This window comes from Gastrolobium bilobum, unplaced genomic scaffold (assembly GCF_033153095.1).
Source record: "Gastrolobium bilobum isolate Gb01-03AN ecotype WA unplaced genomic scaffold, APGP_CSIRO_Gbil_v1 utg9312, whole genome shotgun sequence".
Taxonomy (NCBI): domain Eukaryota; kingdom Viridiplantae; phylum Streptophyta; class Magnoliopsida; order Fabales; family Fabaceae; genus Gastrolobium; species Gastrolobium bilobum.
In genome coordinates, this window is record NW_026898497.1 from 124,223 (window position 1) to 140,062 (window position 15,840).

General features: G+C 36.1%; 1 protein-coding gene across 1 annotated transcript; it reads left to right on the plus strand.

The window, feature by feature from the left end:
• Window positions 1–1,843: 1,843 nt before the first annotated feature.
• On the plus strand, window positions 1,844–4,984 carry LOC133316874 (ADP-ribosylation factor-like protein 8c). The gene is made up of 6 exons (XM_061518669.1): window positions 1,844–2,078; window positions 2,285–2,366; window positions 2,460–2,492; window positions 2,585–2,706; window positions 4,358–4,519; window positions 4,644–4,984. The coding sequence occupies exons 1-6, from the start codon at window positions 2,041–2,043 to the stop codon at window positions 4,759–4,761; spliced, it is 555 nt and encodes a 184-aa protein (XP_061374653.1). The 5' UTR covers window positions 1,844–2,040; the 3' UTR covers window positions 4,762–4,984.
• Window positions 4,985–15,840: the final 10,856 nt, after the last annotated feature.

Consider the following 15,840-nt stretch of genomic DNA (forward strand, 5'->3'; position numbering starts at 1 on the left):
AACAATATAAATTTAAAGAAAGATTGAAACTTTCATAATTATGAACCCTATATTTCGTAATAACACATTCATGAACTAAATTCATTCGCTATAAGAAACAATTTCAAACAATTTTTGTGTCAATAGATAATTAAAATCTCTTTTTTCGAAAGCCTCAAAGCAATTTAAGATTTCGATGTATCGATTAAAAATAATTTGAGAAAATTTCTAAACTTTCATGTAAAAAAAACCCAGAAATTCAAATTCAAATTTTTTTTAGAATACTCAATGAAAACATGCATATGATAGATGATTAGAAAACTCTCAAAACCCTCCAAGGTTTCTAAGGTCAATTGTAAAAAATTTCAAACGAAATTTTATCAATAACTTTAGGGCTCGTTTGGTGAACATGATAGGATAAGAACAGATAGGATAAAAGAGTTGGATAAGAGTAGGATATGATATAGGATTGATAAGTTTATATTATATCATGTGTTTGATGAGCACCTGATTAGCAATCTGATAAAATTATGAAATTTTTTCTGTTTAAGATAACCCAATTTCCTGAATGCTCCAACCACACCAAACTGTGTCGAGCCTCACTCACATGAGAAGAAGAGAGGGGGGAGTTCGACAAGGACGAGGAGGAGGGAGATGGTCGAGAGGGAGGAGTGGGTTTGGAAGGGAGGTAGCGTGGGGATATATTAGGTATCCAATTTTGGTATCCTATCCTGTTGAATCCTAACCCAGCTCCCCCATAGGATAAGAAATCATGTATTGGATAGGATAAAATGAGACAATAGGATAAGCTAATCATATCCTATTGACCCACCAAATAAGAGATAAAAGTAGGATATGATAAGTTATCCTATCCTATCTTCTTTATCAGGTGCTCCAAACAGGCCCTTAGGTTCTATATGCAAATTTATAATTATTTAAATAAATAATAAAATAGGTCTTATAATCATATATGCATAGCTCTGATATCAAATGAAGAAGATAATTTTCAACTCATTGATCAAATCCAAGAGCAAGAACGAGAAAATGATAATGCGTGGAGGACTAGTATAACTTTAGATATGTGGAAATCTGTTACTTAGTAATTGAATGTTTGTTAAAAATTATATTATGTTTTAGTGATTGAGAAAATTATATTATATTATATATATTTTTTATTAGAGTAAATACCCTTTTTGGTCCTCAGCAAATTTCACGAAGCTCGTTTTAGTCCTGAGCAAATAAAAAGGCCCACCGTGGTCCCTAAGAAATTCAAAATAGGCCCATTTTAGTCCTTTTAGGGACTAATATAGGTCTTTTTTGAATTTATGAGGGACCACGATTTCAACTAAATGGGTCCACTTTGAATTTCTTAGGGACCACGATGAGCCTTTTTATTTGCTAGAGACTAAAGCGGACATCGTAAAATTTGTTGAGGACCAAAAATGACATTTATTATTTTTATTAATATCATTGCATTTCTTATCTTTTTTATTTTCGGTAAACTCTTTGTTATTTTTTTTATTGAATCTTATAATTTTGTAATGTTTTTTAAAAATTCATATGATTTTTTAAAATCTTATAAATTCATATTGTTATTTCAAATCTTATAAATTCTATTAACATTCTTTAAAATTCAATCTTATAAAATCTTAATGGTAAAAAATTCTTCTAATTTTAAATAATTTGTTAAAATTTATAAAAAAAATTATCTAAGAAAAATCTTTTAAAATCATAATTCAATATACCTTCTAAATCTTAAACTCGCTCCAAATAGGATTCTGTAATTTATTTAAAAAAAAAAAAAAAGCATTATACAAAGTACATGCGAGAGAGGGGAAAGTAGCAAGGTCGAAATGGCGGTTAATGACAAAACAAGGTACTAGAAAAGGAACAGACAAGAAGACGTATGTTATGTCGTATCGTCATTCTCATTCTAGATTCCAATCCATTCTTCCTTCCTTAACATTCTATTCGGCCAAGTTTCGTGTTTCCTCCGGCCTCTACCTCCTTTTCTCTCTCTCTCTCTCTCTCTTTCTCTTTCAATATCTCTTCTAATTCACAATGGGTCTCTGGGATTCCCTTCTCAACTGGCTCCGCAGGTAACCTCTTTTTTACAACATCATTTTTTCGTTTATTTATTTTACTTCAATTGTTTCTATTTATTATCTGTGAAATTTCATTCCAACTGCTAGGATATGCCCACAATTTGAAAGTTGAACCTCTATTACTTTATGTGGTTTGTATGAATAGGCTAATTGATTTATAACTTAAGCTGAATTTGTGTGTGCACTGTATGTTGTGTCAGTTTGTTTTTTAAACAGGAGATGGAACTTTCCCTTGTGGGCCTTCAGAATGCAGGGAAGACATCTCTTGTCAATTCAATTGCTGTGAGTTGATGCATTGCAAACCCTGAATTTCAATACTGTTATTGCACTTATTGCCATATTTTTGACGTTGATCTTTTGATTTTTGTTTATCAGACCGGGGGCTACAGTGAGGACATGATTCCAACTGTCCGTATCTTTTTTATTTTTCAATTAAATCTTGAATTACATATTTGATGATTGTGAGCATGAATATCTAATCCTTTTTGTATTAAACACAGGTTGGTTTCAACATGCGGAAAGTCACAAAGGGAAATGTCACAATAAAGCTTTGGGACCTTGGTGGACAAAGGAGGTTCCGAACAATGTGGGAGCGTTACTGTCGTGGTGTCTCTGCTATTGTGTATTGTCTTCTCTTAATGTTCTCTCTTATAGACATATATTCATACCTACATACATTGAGGCATATGCACTAGTTGCCAGTAGGTAGTTACTGACTTATGGGCTTTAGGTACTCCACAATAACAGCTCTTGGTTTCATATGATTTTTTGGAAAGTATCTTCATTATACACTTTCATTATTAGAGGTGCTTCTAAAAAATAGTTCCATTTCATCCCTTTCCTTGTTGAGATACCTCTTACCACCATAGGTAGTTTTCTGGTTCCTTGGAGAAGCCCATAAAGAATCAAATGTATATGATGCCTATATCCTTTCCCTAAGGTTGCTTTTGTTTTAAGAATTGTTGAGTTACTTTTGGGAAAGTGAACTCGGGTGTATGATATTCCCATGTTTGATAAACGATAAAAAAAACAACATCCTGGGCATTATCTAAGTTTTGCTTGATTTTTATTCACATGATGAGGAGTGGGTATGCAGCATTCCTATGGCATGGGAATGAAAGTGTTACGAGTAAAAGAAATAGGGGAGCCCCTACATGGGCAAAGGACTTTGTAGTGAATGTCTAAGTGGATATGTTGTATTTTAATAACTGTGAATTTGTATCTCAGTATTGTAGTGAGGGTTTAATAGTAAAGAGGCTGTTGTATTGTGATTAGTGAGGTGAGGTGGCAGTCTGTTAGTTAGTTAAGGCCATGTGTCCATTGCTAAAGGATTGCATGTGGTTAGTTAGGTGTGATAGTTATAAAAGGACATCTGTAACAAAGTGAAGAACATTCTGAATAATAAAGTTGTGTATTCTTTCGTTTCTTTCTTGTTTCTCTGTTAGGGTTCACCCCCTTACAGAAAGATACCTTGTAACCCAATCATTAACTTCAACTCCCACTTATTCGACCACATTCTTTCTCCCATCATTAGGATTTTGAATGTTTTTGAATTTACTAACAAATAGCATTTCCTGTCATAGAATTTTGGGATTGTCATTCCTAGGAATATATGATCATATACCTTGAAACAAATACCTGCCGTGATCTTCTTAGCAGAAAAGGAAAACGTAAGTGAAGCCTACAGTTATAATGATTACCTATTTCACAGACTAACCATCTTGAAAGTTTAAGCCATCAAGAGAAGACCTTGGAATGGTTTTGATTTATATCTCTAATACACACCCTCATGCAAATGGCCTTTTTCCTTTAAGTATAGATGAAGTATATGTTCACCACTATATGTGCTGAAGCTTAATTTGATATGAGATGGGGGCAGCAAGAACTGAACTCCAGACCACTTTATGGAAGGGGCTCTAATACCATATGAAGTTTCAATCGTCCTTGAAGTATTATCCATTAGGAAAGGAACAGGGATGGTTGTCATTTACATTGCTTAGATATATAACAACCTATAATACAGGGTATACTGACTTCATTCAGCAATTTGTATAATGCTGTCTTCTTCCCTTTTTATGCTTCAAACATAAAGAACAGAAAGCTTAGTATTTTTTATTTTTTTTTATCAATATCTATTGTTTCGGATGATCAGAAGGAAGATTGGTCATGCATGCTTCTTCTTGTGGCACATTATAGCCTCTCAAGTAATTGGGAGTGGTGTTTCTCCATGCTTTTACAGTTTTGTTTCTTTTCACTGATGGATTCAAAGACAGGTATGTTGTAGATGCTGCTGACAGAGACAGTGTTCCGATTACTCGAAGTGAGTTACAGGAGCTCTTGACAAAACCTTCTTTGAGTGGGATTCCTTTGCTTGTTCTAGGAAACAAAATTGACAAGTCAGAAGCTCTTTCCGAGCAAGCATTGGTAGATCAGCTGTGAGTTCGGAGAATATTAAGTGTTCCAGAAATCAATATTATCATATAATTTTTTTTATTGACATTTGCTTGATGCCTTATGTTACTAATTAATTCTTTGGTTTTCCACCTTCGGTGATTTCAGAGGACTTCATTCAATTAAAGACAGAGAAGTCTGCTGCTATATGATTTCATGCAAGGATTCTGTAAACATAGATGTTGTCATTGACTGGCTTATCAAACACTCACGAACTGCAAAATGATCATTGGTTTGACCAGTATTTCTTTTTTGGTCATAGGTGCAAGGTGTTGGTGAAATTCCTTGTGGATCACAATTTCCTTGATTTTAGTTGTGGTTCAAAGTAAGTGTGTTTGTACAGTAATTGAACTTGGTCAAATCTTCCATGCAACGTTCTTATGTTCAGTATACCGGTTACTTGGTCTTGTACAAATTTTTAATGGTTTCTATTTATAATAAGGTACAAATCCAGCAATTTTATTTGTCTAAAAATATCGTATATTATTAAGATCCTTATATGGAACAAAAATGTTTTATCTCGATGACTGCTTCCCAAATAAACTCTACTCTCCATTTGAAAGTGTTCTAACACTTGAGCTGAGACAAATTGCTTCCCGGATTTGGAATCTTGAAAGGAAATTGCTTCAGTATTTCAACCCTGGAATTTTGCAGGATGCTAGGCTTTGAAGGTAGCAATACATTAGGTAGAACTTGTATGTCTGTAATTGAGAAATGGCCAATAGATTATTAGAGTTGCAGAGATGGGTTTTTGAAAAGTAGAACTCGCAAAAATGTCACTGATTGTGATGAACAACTAATAGGTCAAGTCATCATATAAAATGGTCATACATCAATGCCCATGAGTTCAGATGAAATCTCAAACAATGAGACTAAAAACGAATGAAACTGACCTACATCCTGTTTAAATTCATCAAGCACTACAGGTTAAACCACCGATGAGTTCTTTTACTTCAATCCGTTGTTGGCGGCGGAATTATCGTCGGCGAGGGGCTGGTTGGAAGAGGAATTGTTACGGTTGCGCTTGTGATGCGACACCGTTTGCCATTCGTTATGGTTTTTATTGTTTTTGTTGTTGTTTAGTATTTGGAGGGTCCTTCTTCTATGAGCTTCTTCATCTTCTTCTTGCTCCCTGAGAATGGCTTGGATGAGAGCTGCATTCTCGTCCATGTTTTCAATCAACACACTCTCTGTCTCTCTCTCTCTCTCTACTTTTCTGTCACCCTTACTGTTGCTGTTGCTGGTTCCATAACTCAGCTATTATTTAGCCTCACTATCTCACTCAACAACAGTCTTAAATGATTTGGTTTTGCTTGTGAGATATATGGGATTAATCACAACACTCGCCTAGAAATGAACGAGTCCCGTTGTAAACACAAGAGAGGAAAAAAAAAAAAAAACAGTGGAATCCACTTGCATTTTTATTTCAGAGTGATAGAAAAACTTTTTATGCAACAAAAACAGATAATAATATTGACATAAGAGATGAGATGGAAAAGAGTAAGAGGTCATTATTTGTCTATGACTGGAAGCTGCTTCAACTTGAATTGGTCACGTGTTTTATGCTGTAGATACCAACCAATGTGTACCGTTGACAATCTATATATGATTCAGGGTGAACTGAAAGTCGCTGTACTTGAACATCAATTGATGGGTTCCTAAATCAAAATTATTAATTATTAATCCCACATTCACGTCCAAACAAAAGGCATAGAGAGTACAGAAAAACTGGTGCAGCTATCATTCAACGATGGGATATGGGGGGTTGCTTCATGTGATGGGTTGCTTCATGGATCACATATGCACTGGGAATTCTATTTCAGAGTCTATTAACAACTTGTGTGATCTAATTTAAAGTGAATTAATTTAGTTAAAATTGTGTTCGGTTACAAATTCAAAAAAGATTTACAATAGTTACTTAAAATGACTAAAATGTGTCCACTTTAAATTTTATAGAGACCAGGTCACTAATTTTTTTGTAAGAGACTAAAGTGGAGACCGAAATTTTTGTTAGTGACCAAAAAGAGTATTTACTCTTATATTAGTTAGCAACGTAGCAACGCACAGAGTTGATTAAAATAACATAACAACGCAAATTGATTAGAGAGAAAACTTATTCTTCCTCCCCTGTCACGTGCCCATTCTGATGCTCTCTTCATCCTTTATTTCTTTTTTTTATTTTTATAAAAAAGAGATGATTGATTTCACGTCTAACATTCTCAAATAAGTTAATCTCTAAAGACAAGACCTTCACTGTGATTTCGCTTGCCTTCTGTACAGGTGGTGTTGATTTTTTTATTCACCACTATAAAATAGAATAATGATGTATGGATGTACTGAAGTATATTCTCATCTTTGTTTTGGAGGATTGATAAGATTTAGAAGGGAAAATGATTGGTCAAACTATTGTCTGCAGCTTGTTATGGAAGCAACTAGATTATGAGCGAGTTCACGACCTTATACATAAAACGTTAATCTAAATTGTCTTTACAAAAAAAAAAATCGGGAACGTTGCCCCCGAACTCTAATCATTAAATGTGCGGACATAAACATTTTTTTCTGAGTCCACCACTGCACACAATCATATAAGTTAAGTTCACATGACATTTCTTTACCACCAAATAAATACTCTAACCCATATATGTGCATGGTAACAAAATTAGAATGTACTTAAAACAAGTTATGAGGCCAAAATAATAAGATAGTTGATACAAATATAAGTCAATGTGTGTGTAAATATGCATGTGTATGCGTCGGTAACATTATATTCCCAAATTCTCCTTATATCCATATAATTTTCGTATTTAACTCGTAAGACATTTCTTATCTTACATATTATTAAACATTTATTTTCGTTTTATTAATGTGTCCCCTTAATATCACCGCTACTGGGCCTAAATATCCCGCTACTTTTGTCTTTCGATTTATTAATGTTGTCTTTCAAACTCGCTATGGATAGTATGTTACGTGTCTGAGAGTGGAGGAAGCAAAAATTTTAATAAGAGGGGGCGAAAATAAAAAATACTATATCTTAAACAAAAGTACTTGAAATATAATACAAACTTAATATACAAAAAATTAAAAGAAATCTATTATATAAATTAATATCACTTCACTTACTCTTACTCTACGTATTTTTATATTATTAAACTCATATATAATTGAATCTGTGTTAAAAGTCAAAATAATTTCTTTTTCAATGTATGAAATCAAAGATAGTCTATGACTATACATACATGCGATGATTTTAGAAAGGTGGAAGTTGATTCTGCCTACTCTAGAATTTACACAGCCAAAATCGAAAGGCTGAAGAAGGAGGTTGGTGATGGACGAAACACAGAAAGAAAAGAGAGAGGATGATATGATGTTCTCAAGGAAAAATATGGGTAAGAGCATGAGCAGAAGCATGGGAAACTGAAGGAAAAAACGTATACAACACGGTAATTTCATCATCACATCTTTTTACTTATATTATAAATTTTTTTTTCCAAATTTTAGAGGGGAGCGGGGGCCCACCCTAGCCCCTCTACTGGGTCCGCTCCTTGTGTCTGACACGTGGCCATACATGCTATGCTGCATAGTATGTTATTTGTAAGTAGCCGAACAATCCAGTGTTTTTATTCTAATAAATTCACTACTCCTGAAAATAATTAATTAACAGTTCTAAAATAATTTAAATTAATAAAAGTAAATTAAACTAAGCTTACAAAAAAAATAAAAATAAAATTAAATTAAATTAATTAACAGACATAAATAAAATAAAATTTATTAACACTCTTACATTAAATTAAATTATTTAACAGTTCAAAACAATTTTAACTTAACATCAACTAAATTAAATGAAATTAATTAACACTCCTAAAAATAATTAATTAATAGTTCCAAATTAATTTAAATTAATACAAACTAAATTAAACTAAATTAAGTAACAGACATAAATTAAATTTAATTCATTAACACTTCTAATTTAAATTAAATTACTTAACAGTTCAAAAAAATTCAACTTAACATAAACTAAATTGAATGAAATTAATTAATACTCGTAAAAATAATTAATTAACAATTCTAAAATAATTTAAATTAATATATACAAAATTAAACTAAATTAATTAACAGACATAAATTTTATCTGGTATTTGGTTCACAGTATTTACCAATGTTATTAAAAATGGTCCGGTCATCGACCCGGTCGAGGTACTGGGTTACTGGGTCACTGGTTCAACCAGTGGGTCATTGGTTCAATCGCATGACTCGGTAATTATATGCAATTTTATAATTTATATTAAAAATTATAAACATACTCAAATATCTAAAAAAATGATAAAAATTTCAAATATTTTAATATAAAAATAATAAATCACATAATATTATCCAATAAAAAATCAAACAAAAATATAATGATCGTGATGCGGGACTTTAGGTTCAGAAAGCGACATGTCTAACTATAAATTAATTCAAAATTTTCTACATAGTACATAATTGAGATAATATTAGTGTTGTAGGTACATAACTTATGTAAGTCAATAAGCAAAAACATATTCCAATATGTCCATTATGATTTTTTTTGAAAAAAAAATTTGGAATTTTTTTTTTTGACCGGGCCGGGTCACCGGTTAACCGACCGGGTCACCGGTTTTTTATGAAAATCAGCCGGATCGGACCGGGTCGCACCGGTTCTGATCATGGCCGGTCCGTTACTTCAACCGGACCAGTTATATGACCGGTTTAACGATTCCCGGGTCGACCTGGCCGGGTCGGTCCAGTTTTAATAACTATGGTATTTACCAATAGGGGTCGTTGAGTGACGCGAGGAGGACAACTGCACCAAGTGTCGCACCCCGCGTCACTCACACATTTTTTTATTTTTTCAATTGAGTGACGCCCCCCTCTCCTGAGACGCTTAGGGTGCGCAAGACAACCTTCCCGGAATCAATTCTTTTTTAATTTGAACAGAAATGGATAGAAAACTTGTTTGGTAAAACCAGTTTATTTTTTTGTTCCCAGGATGAACCGGATTAATTTTTGTGCTGGGGAACAGTAAAGAGAATCAGAAAATTTCTGTTTTTTTGTTCCCGGGCACAAAATGAGAAACACTTATCTCTCTTAATCACTTTCTATCTCTACCATCATCACCACCACCACTATCATTCCAACACGACCACTGCCACCATCATCGCCGCCATCGTCGTACCGCTAGTGCTATCGTGACCACCCCACCACCACGATGCCACTGCCACCATCACCACCACCTCCACCATGACTACCACCATTCCACCATCACCACCACCACAACTACCACCGCTGCAACCACCACCAACTGTCACCGTCACCATCGTCATCACCACTACCGCCATCAACCACCACCACCATCATTGCAACCACTGCCGCCACCGTCACCATCGGCATCACCACGCCACTGTCACTGCCACCACTACCATCGCCACCACTACCACCACCGCTACCATCACCATCATTATCACCAACCACCACTATCAATGTCGCCGCTGCCGCCACCAACCACCACCACCATCGCCACCACCACTGTCACCTACCACCACCGCCACCGCCGCAGCCAATGCCACCACCACCACCATCTCCATGATGCCATCACAACCACCACCACCATGCCACTGCTACCATTGTCGCCGCCACCAATGTCACAACCACCATTGTCGCAGCCACTGCTGTCACCTCCACCACCACCACCACCACCATGCCACTGACACGAGCTGTCGAACTCGCGCAAATTAAAAATTATTTTTTTATTAGGGTTCAGAAAATTTGTAGTAAAGTGGAAACCCTAAGTCGTCTCTCAAGGAAATTGTTTTGGTAAAAATCGCTTATGATGACAGAAAATTAAAAGGGGGTTTTGGATTTTGATTGAATAATTAAGAAGGCAGAATATAAATTTGGAATAAAAATTCGTAATTAAAAATTAACCAACCTAAGGTTAGGGTTCCATGGACGTCTTTCCTCGGATAAAAAGATATCAGAATCGTGATTGATCGTCAATCGAATCAGAATCCTTATTTCCAATTGACAACTCTCTCTAAGCGATCGCTTAGAATTTGATCAAATACGGTGCTTCTACTCATACAATCGCAGAGTATCAGCCCGTTTGATTTAAGGTCATAAGGTCAATCAATCTAACCATCAAATCTGATGATTAATCCCTTTCCATAATCGCAATCGCGAACCTCAGATTGAATATCCACGATCGCACGATATCAATCTGAGTTGGGAAGGGAAACAAAACTGACTTAAAATAAAGCGCAGACCCTCAAGACTAATCCATGGAATATGTTACCCTTAGGTTGATTAAAAGGTTCTTAGCCTCGCATGACTAAGGTAAACATGATTAAAAAAAAAAGAAAAAGATGAAGAACGCTCCAGAGAAAGTGCTTTGATCCCAAAATACGAAAATTCAGAATGAATAATAGTTTCCTACTCTACCATCATATACCCCTACCCAAATCGGGTTAGGGTTCAGTTCTGATCAGCCTATCTGTCTAAAATACGAAATAAAATAAAATAAAACTTGGCTTTGGGCCACTTATGTAATTGGGTTTTAATTTAAATTACAAGTCTAAAACTTCAGCAAAACATGTCCGACTTGGCGCAAGAATTCGACCAGCTTCCAGTCTGAATTGGGCTTTGAGCTCTACATAAGAATTGTAGCCCTCTGTGTTATCTGAAAAACCCAACAAGAACGGAGTCAATAAAACAACTGTGGACCAAGATATGGCCAAAATACAAAAGTAATGTAAAGCTGAAAAATTCTGATGAAAATAAATTAAACACAATCAAAAACTAAAAATGTAAATTAACTCAAAACATCATTATTTTATTCAAATAAATCCTAAAAATACTAATCAAGAGTAAAAAATAAGTACAATAAAATATGAGTTATCAAATTTAACCGCACTTATCTTTTTGCACTCCTAGGCAAAAACTAGAATAGAAAGAAAAAAAAATAAGAAAAGAGTGAAGATCAACCTATCCTTCCTAATAATTAGCAAGTATACAAAAGATAACAAAAATCACAAGTCTTGAACAGATAAAACAACCAGGACAAAAATTTCTTAATCTCAAATCACAAGACCGGCCAATTTCAATTGCAACTGCAACTGCTAACTACACAAAAATGGTTCCTCACAATATGCTCTCAATTTTCTCTCAAGTGTATCAGTTAATTCAGTATATCACTCAAATCAACTCAAGAAAATCATCCTACCATAGGCATGCTCAACTTTTACTTCTCCACTGCTAATAACACATGCATGCACAAATCTAGAGGGCTTTATGCAGGGTTGTAATGGGGCTGAGCTAAAGGCATGGATGAATATGGAAGAGAAAGCTAAACACCCCAGAAATTTACAAAGAGAAAAAGTTAAGAACTCAACTAAAAACATAAAACAAAGATACTGAAAAGATAGAAATAAACACATCCTTTTTTTGTTTTTTTTTTGTTTTTTTTTTCAGAAGTAAGACCACATAAGTAAAACCACATAGCATAAATGAATCAAATGGTCACCCCCACACTTAAACTTTTTGTCCGTCTCGGGAAAACCCCCACACTTAAACACAACATCACAATGAAACCAATGTTCAGTAAATCTCCAGGGTAGGGAATTAATTGGTTTTTCACTTAGGATTGTAATGTGGCTTAAGAAATAAAGGAAAGAAAGGCTCAAAGGGCTTACCAAGGGATAATAATATAAGGGATGGCTATCTGGATAAAGTGGATAAAGAAAGAAAGAATGCCTCAATCATATTCATGCATGCAAGTGGAAACTGCAGTTTCAAAAAGAACAAGAGCAAGTTCTAGAGGACAACAATCAAGAGCAGAATCACACAAGAAAGAAAAATTGGCCTACAGATGAAGACCATGTCTACAAGCTCATAAACCTCACAAGGGTCTACCAAATCATGCAATCAGCAGCACAGTATCAAGCAGCAAGTAATGCAATCCAAGAATCAAAGAACCAAGCCTAAGCAGAAATTTCTATCAAATCTTGTGATTCAAATATAATCCATGTATAACTCACTAATCATAAGAGAACAAGAAAATCAATCAACTCTTTTTTTTTATTGAAATCCAAACATGAAAAACAAAGCTAAGAAAGGAAGTGAACTCCCTGTCCTCGTTAAGGAGGGTAAACAACATCAAGCAGCCGAAGCTTTGCATCCATCTGTGTCTCTACAAGCTGCTGCTGCTGTACTCCTTCATAAAAGGGCTTCAGACTATGCCCATTCACAGTGAAGGTGTTTCCAGTCTGCTTATCACTTAATTCAACTGCACGATAAGGAAAAATAGCAGTAATAATAAAGGGGCCATACCATCTTGATCTGAGTTTACCAGGCATAAACTTAAGACGGGAATTGAATAACAGCACATTCTGACCCACTGCAAATTCTTTCCTCAGGATCTGCTTATCATGGAATGCCTTTGTTTTTTCCTTGTTTAGGTGTGAGCTCTCATAGGCATCCAAACGAAGCTCCTCTACTCTTGCAGTTGTAATTTCCTTTCTCCCCCTGACTGGATTAGGTCCGTGTTACACTGCTTCACAGCCCAACATGCCCGATGCTCTAGCTCCACTGGTAGGTGGCATGCCTTACCATAAACAAGCCGGTAAGGGAACATCCCAATCGGAGTCTTATAGGTAGTCCTGTATGCCCACAAAGCATCTTCTAACTTCTTGCTCCAATCCTTTCTATTAGTATTGACAGTCTTCTGAAGGATTTGCTTAACTTCTCTGTTTGAAACTTCAGCTTGGCCATTTGGCCGGAAGAGGGATGTTCACCTTAACTTTCTGGAATGTGTCAAGTATTCTTTATCTTGAGCCTTTGCTTACTGCTTCTTTGACTGAGTGGCTCTCTGAGGGAATGGCAGAGGGATATGGACATCAAATGTATCAGTGCTCTGCTTCATGGAGCTAATGTCACTTCCCTTAGATGACTCAGCAGCAGTGTGGTTTGGCTCCTCCATTTGCTTGCCAGACCGCAGAGTAATAGCACTCACATTTCCGCTTCCTTTTGGATTTGGAACTGTTTGGGATGGAAGGGAGCTGCCACTTGCTTGTTGATTTTGACTCATTGATGTTGCAAGTTGGCCAATCTGTGTTTGCAGATTCTGGATGGAAGACTCAGTCCTCTGCTGGAACTGCAGATTGTTAGTTGTCATCTGCTTCACTCAATCCTCTAAAGAAGGACCATTGCCACTAGCTTGCTGCTGCACTGGTGGCTGCTGCATTGGTGGCTGCTGCACTTGCTGTTGAGGTGAAAATTGTTGAAAATTCTGCCTCTGTTGTGAAGGTACAAACTGTTACCTCTGTTGGAATGGTTCACTTTGTTGATTCTTGCTCCATTTGAGATTTGGATGATTTTTTCAGCCAGGATTATATGTATTGGAGAAGGGATTGTTTTGCTGCTGCTGGTAATGTGGCTTTGCAGGAAAACTGCAGCAACAGACTGATCAACTTGGAAACCGCTATCTTGGAAGGAAGGACAAACATCCGTGGGGTGAGAAGGATCACAGCAGATGCCACACAGGTTGTTTATCTGTTGAGCAGAAGGTTGCACAGTTTGTGTCACTGCCAATTGCCTCACCATTGATGTCAACTCATCAAGTCTGTTTTCCATTCTCTGGTTATCTGTGCTTGATGCTCCTCCTGCTGCCACTATTGGATTTTGCACTGGAGGAGCTTGCAATTGGAACACTGAACTGCTGTTTGCTCTAGTGCCAAATTGTTGAGCATTAGCTGCTATCTCAGCAATCAACCCTTTTGCTTCATCAGTTGTTTTATTGCTTAGGATTCCTCCACTAGCTGCATGTAAAAGGTTCCTATCCATAGGCAACAACCCTTCATAGAAGTAAACAATCGGGAGATTTTCTGGAATTTGATGATGTGGACAGCTTGCACAAAGCCTTTTGAACCGCTCCCAATACTCATGCATGTTCTCCCCATTAGCCTGTCTTATTCCACTGATCTCCTTTCGGATTGTGGTGGCCCTGGATGAAGGGAAGAATTTTTCAAGAAATAATCTGGACATGTCATTCCAGCTTACAATGGAGGAAGGTGGCAAGTAGTACAGCCAGTCCTTAGCTCCACTGTCCAAAGAGAAAGGAAAAGCACGCAGCTTGATTTGTTCCTCATCCACCCCTGGTGGCTTCATAGTGTTGCAGACTATATGAAATTCCTTCAGATGTTTGTGAGGATCCTCACCTGCAAGACCATGAAACTTGGGAAGCAAATGTATCAGTCCAGACTTAAGCTCAAAAGGTACAACAGGATTAGTATAACGAAACACAGGGGTTGTTCATTATCAACATTAGAAGCAGCCAATTGCTTAAGTGTTCTATCACCCATGATTTCAGAATCAAATAAATTACCAAACGAATAAACACTATGTAAAGGAATCGAAGAAACAGACTCAACAGATTCAGACTCTAAGGTATGCTCAGGAACAGCTCTACTGTAAGTCAACCTACGAGCTCTACTAGCAGCATGCAATGATCTCTCTATCTCAAGGTCATATGCATATAAATCGTCAACACTGGTAGTACTCCTAGTCATGCATCATAGGCAAAAGCATACAACAGTAAAGTCGCAAAACATACGATAGAACACAAAAATTGAAGAAAATAGCAAACAGAAGCAAAAATAAATCTACAAAAAATACCAAATGACCTCAGAATGCTATGAGACCAACTCTCCTAAACTCTAAATGACCTTACGGACTCAAAAATCAAATAAATTTTTTTCAAAAAATAAAATAAAATAGTAAACGACCGAATTCGGTGAAACTAGGGCCTGATTCGTGGGGCATATCCCCACGACTTTTGACAGGGATGATCGTCTTCTTCAGGTCACCAATTTTCAGATCGACCAAAGTAAGTCGAACAAATCCAGAAATACCCGACACGTCCTGAAACGACAAAGAAACACCAAAACGGGTTAGTAAAAGACAGAATTTGGTAAAATTAAGGGTAACCTCACGCCCATTGGGCGTGACTTATGCTCAGAAGATCAAATTCCCTTGGGAATAGAACTCCCGAAGCCAATCCCTTAGACAAAAGTTTTACCGATTTCCCAAATTGCACTAAAACGTAAACCATAATGCAAAATATTCAAAAACTGAGAAAAGATGCATGTGCAGAATCAAATTCCGATGTAGAATCAAATTCCGATGTAGAATCAAAGGTGCAGAAATCGGAATCAGAAACACAGACGAGTGCAAACGCAGAAACAAGACAGGTGTGCAAATAGAAATTTATGGTTTTTTTTTATGAAACAGAAACGAA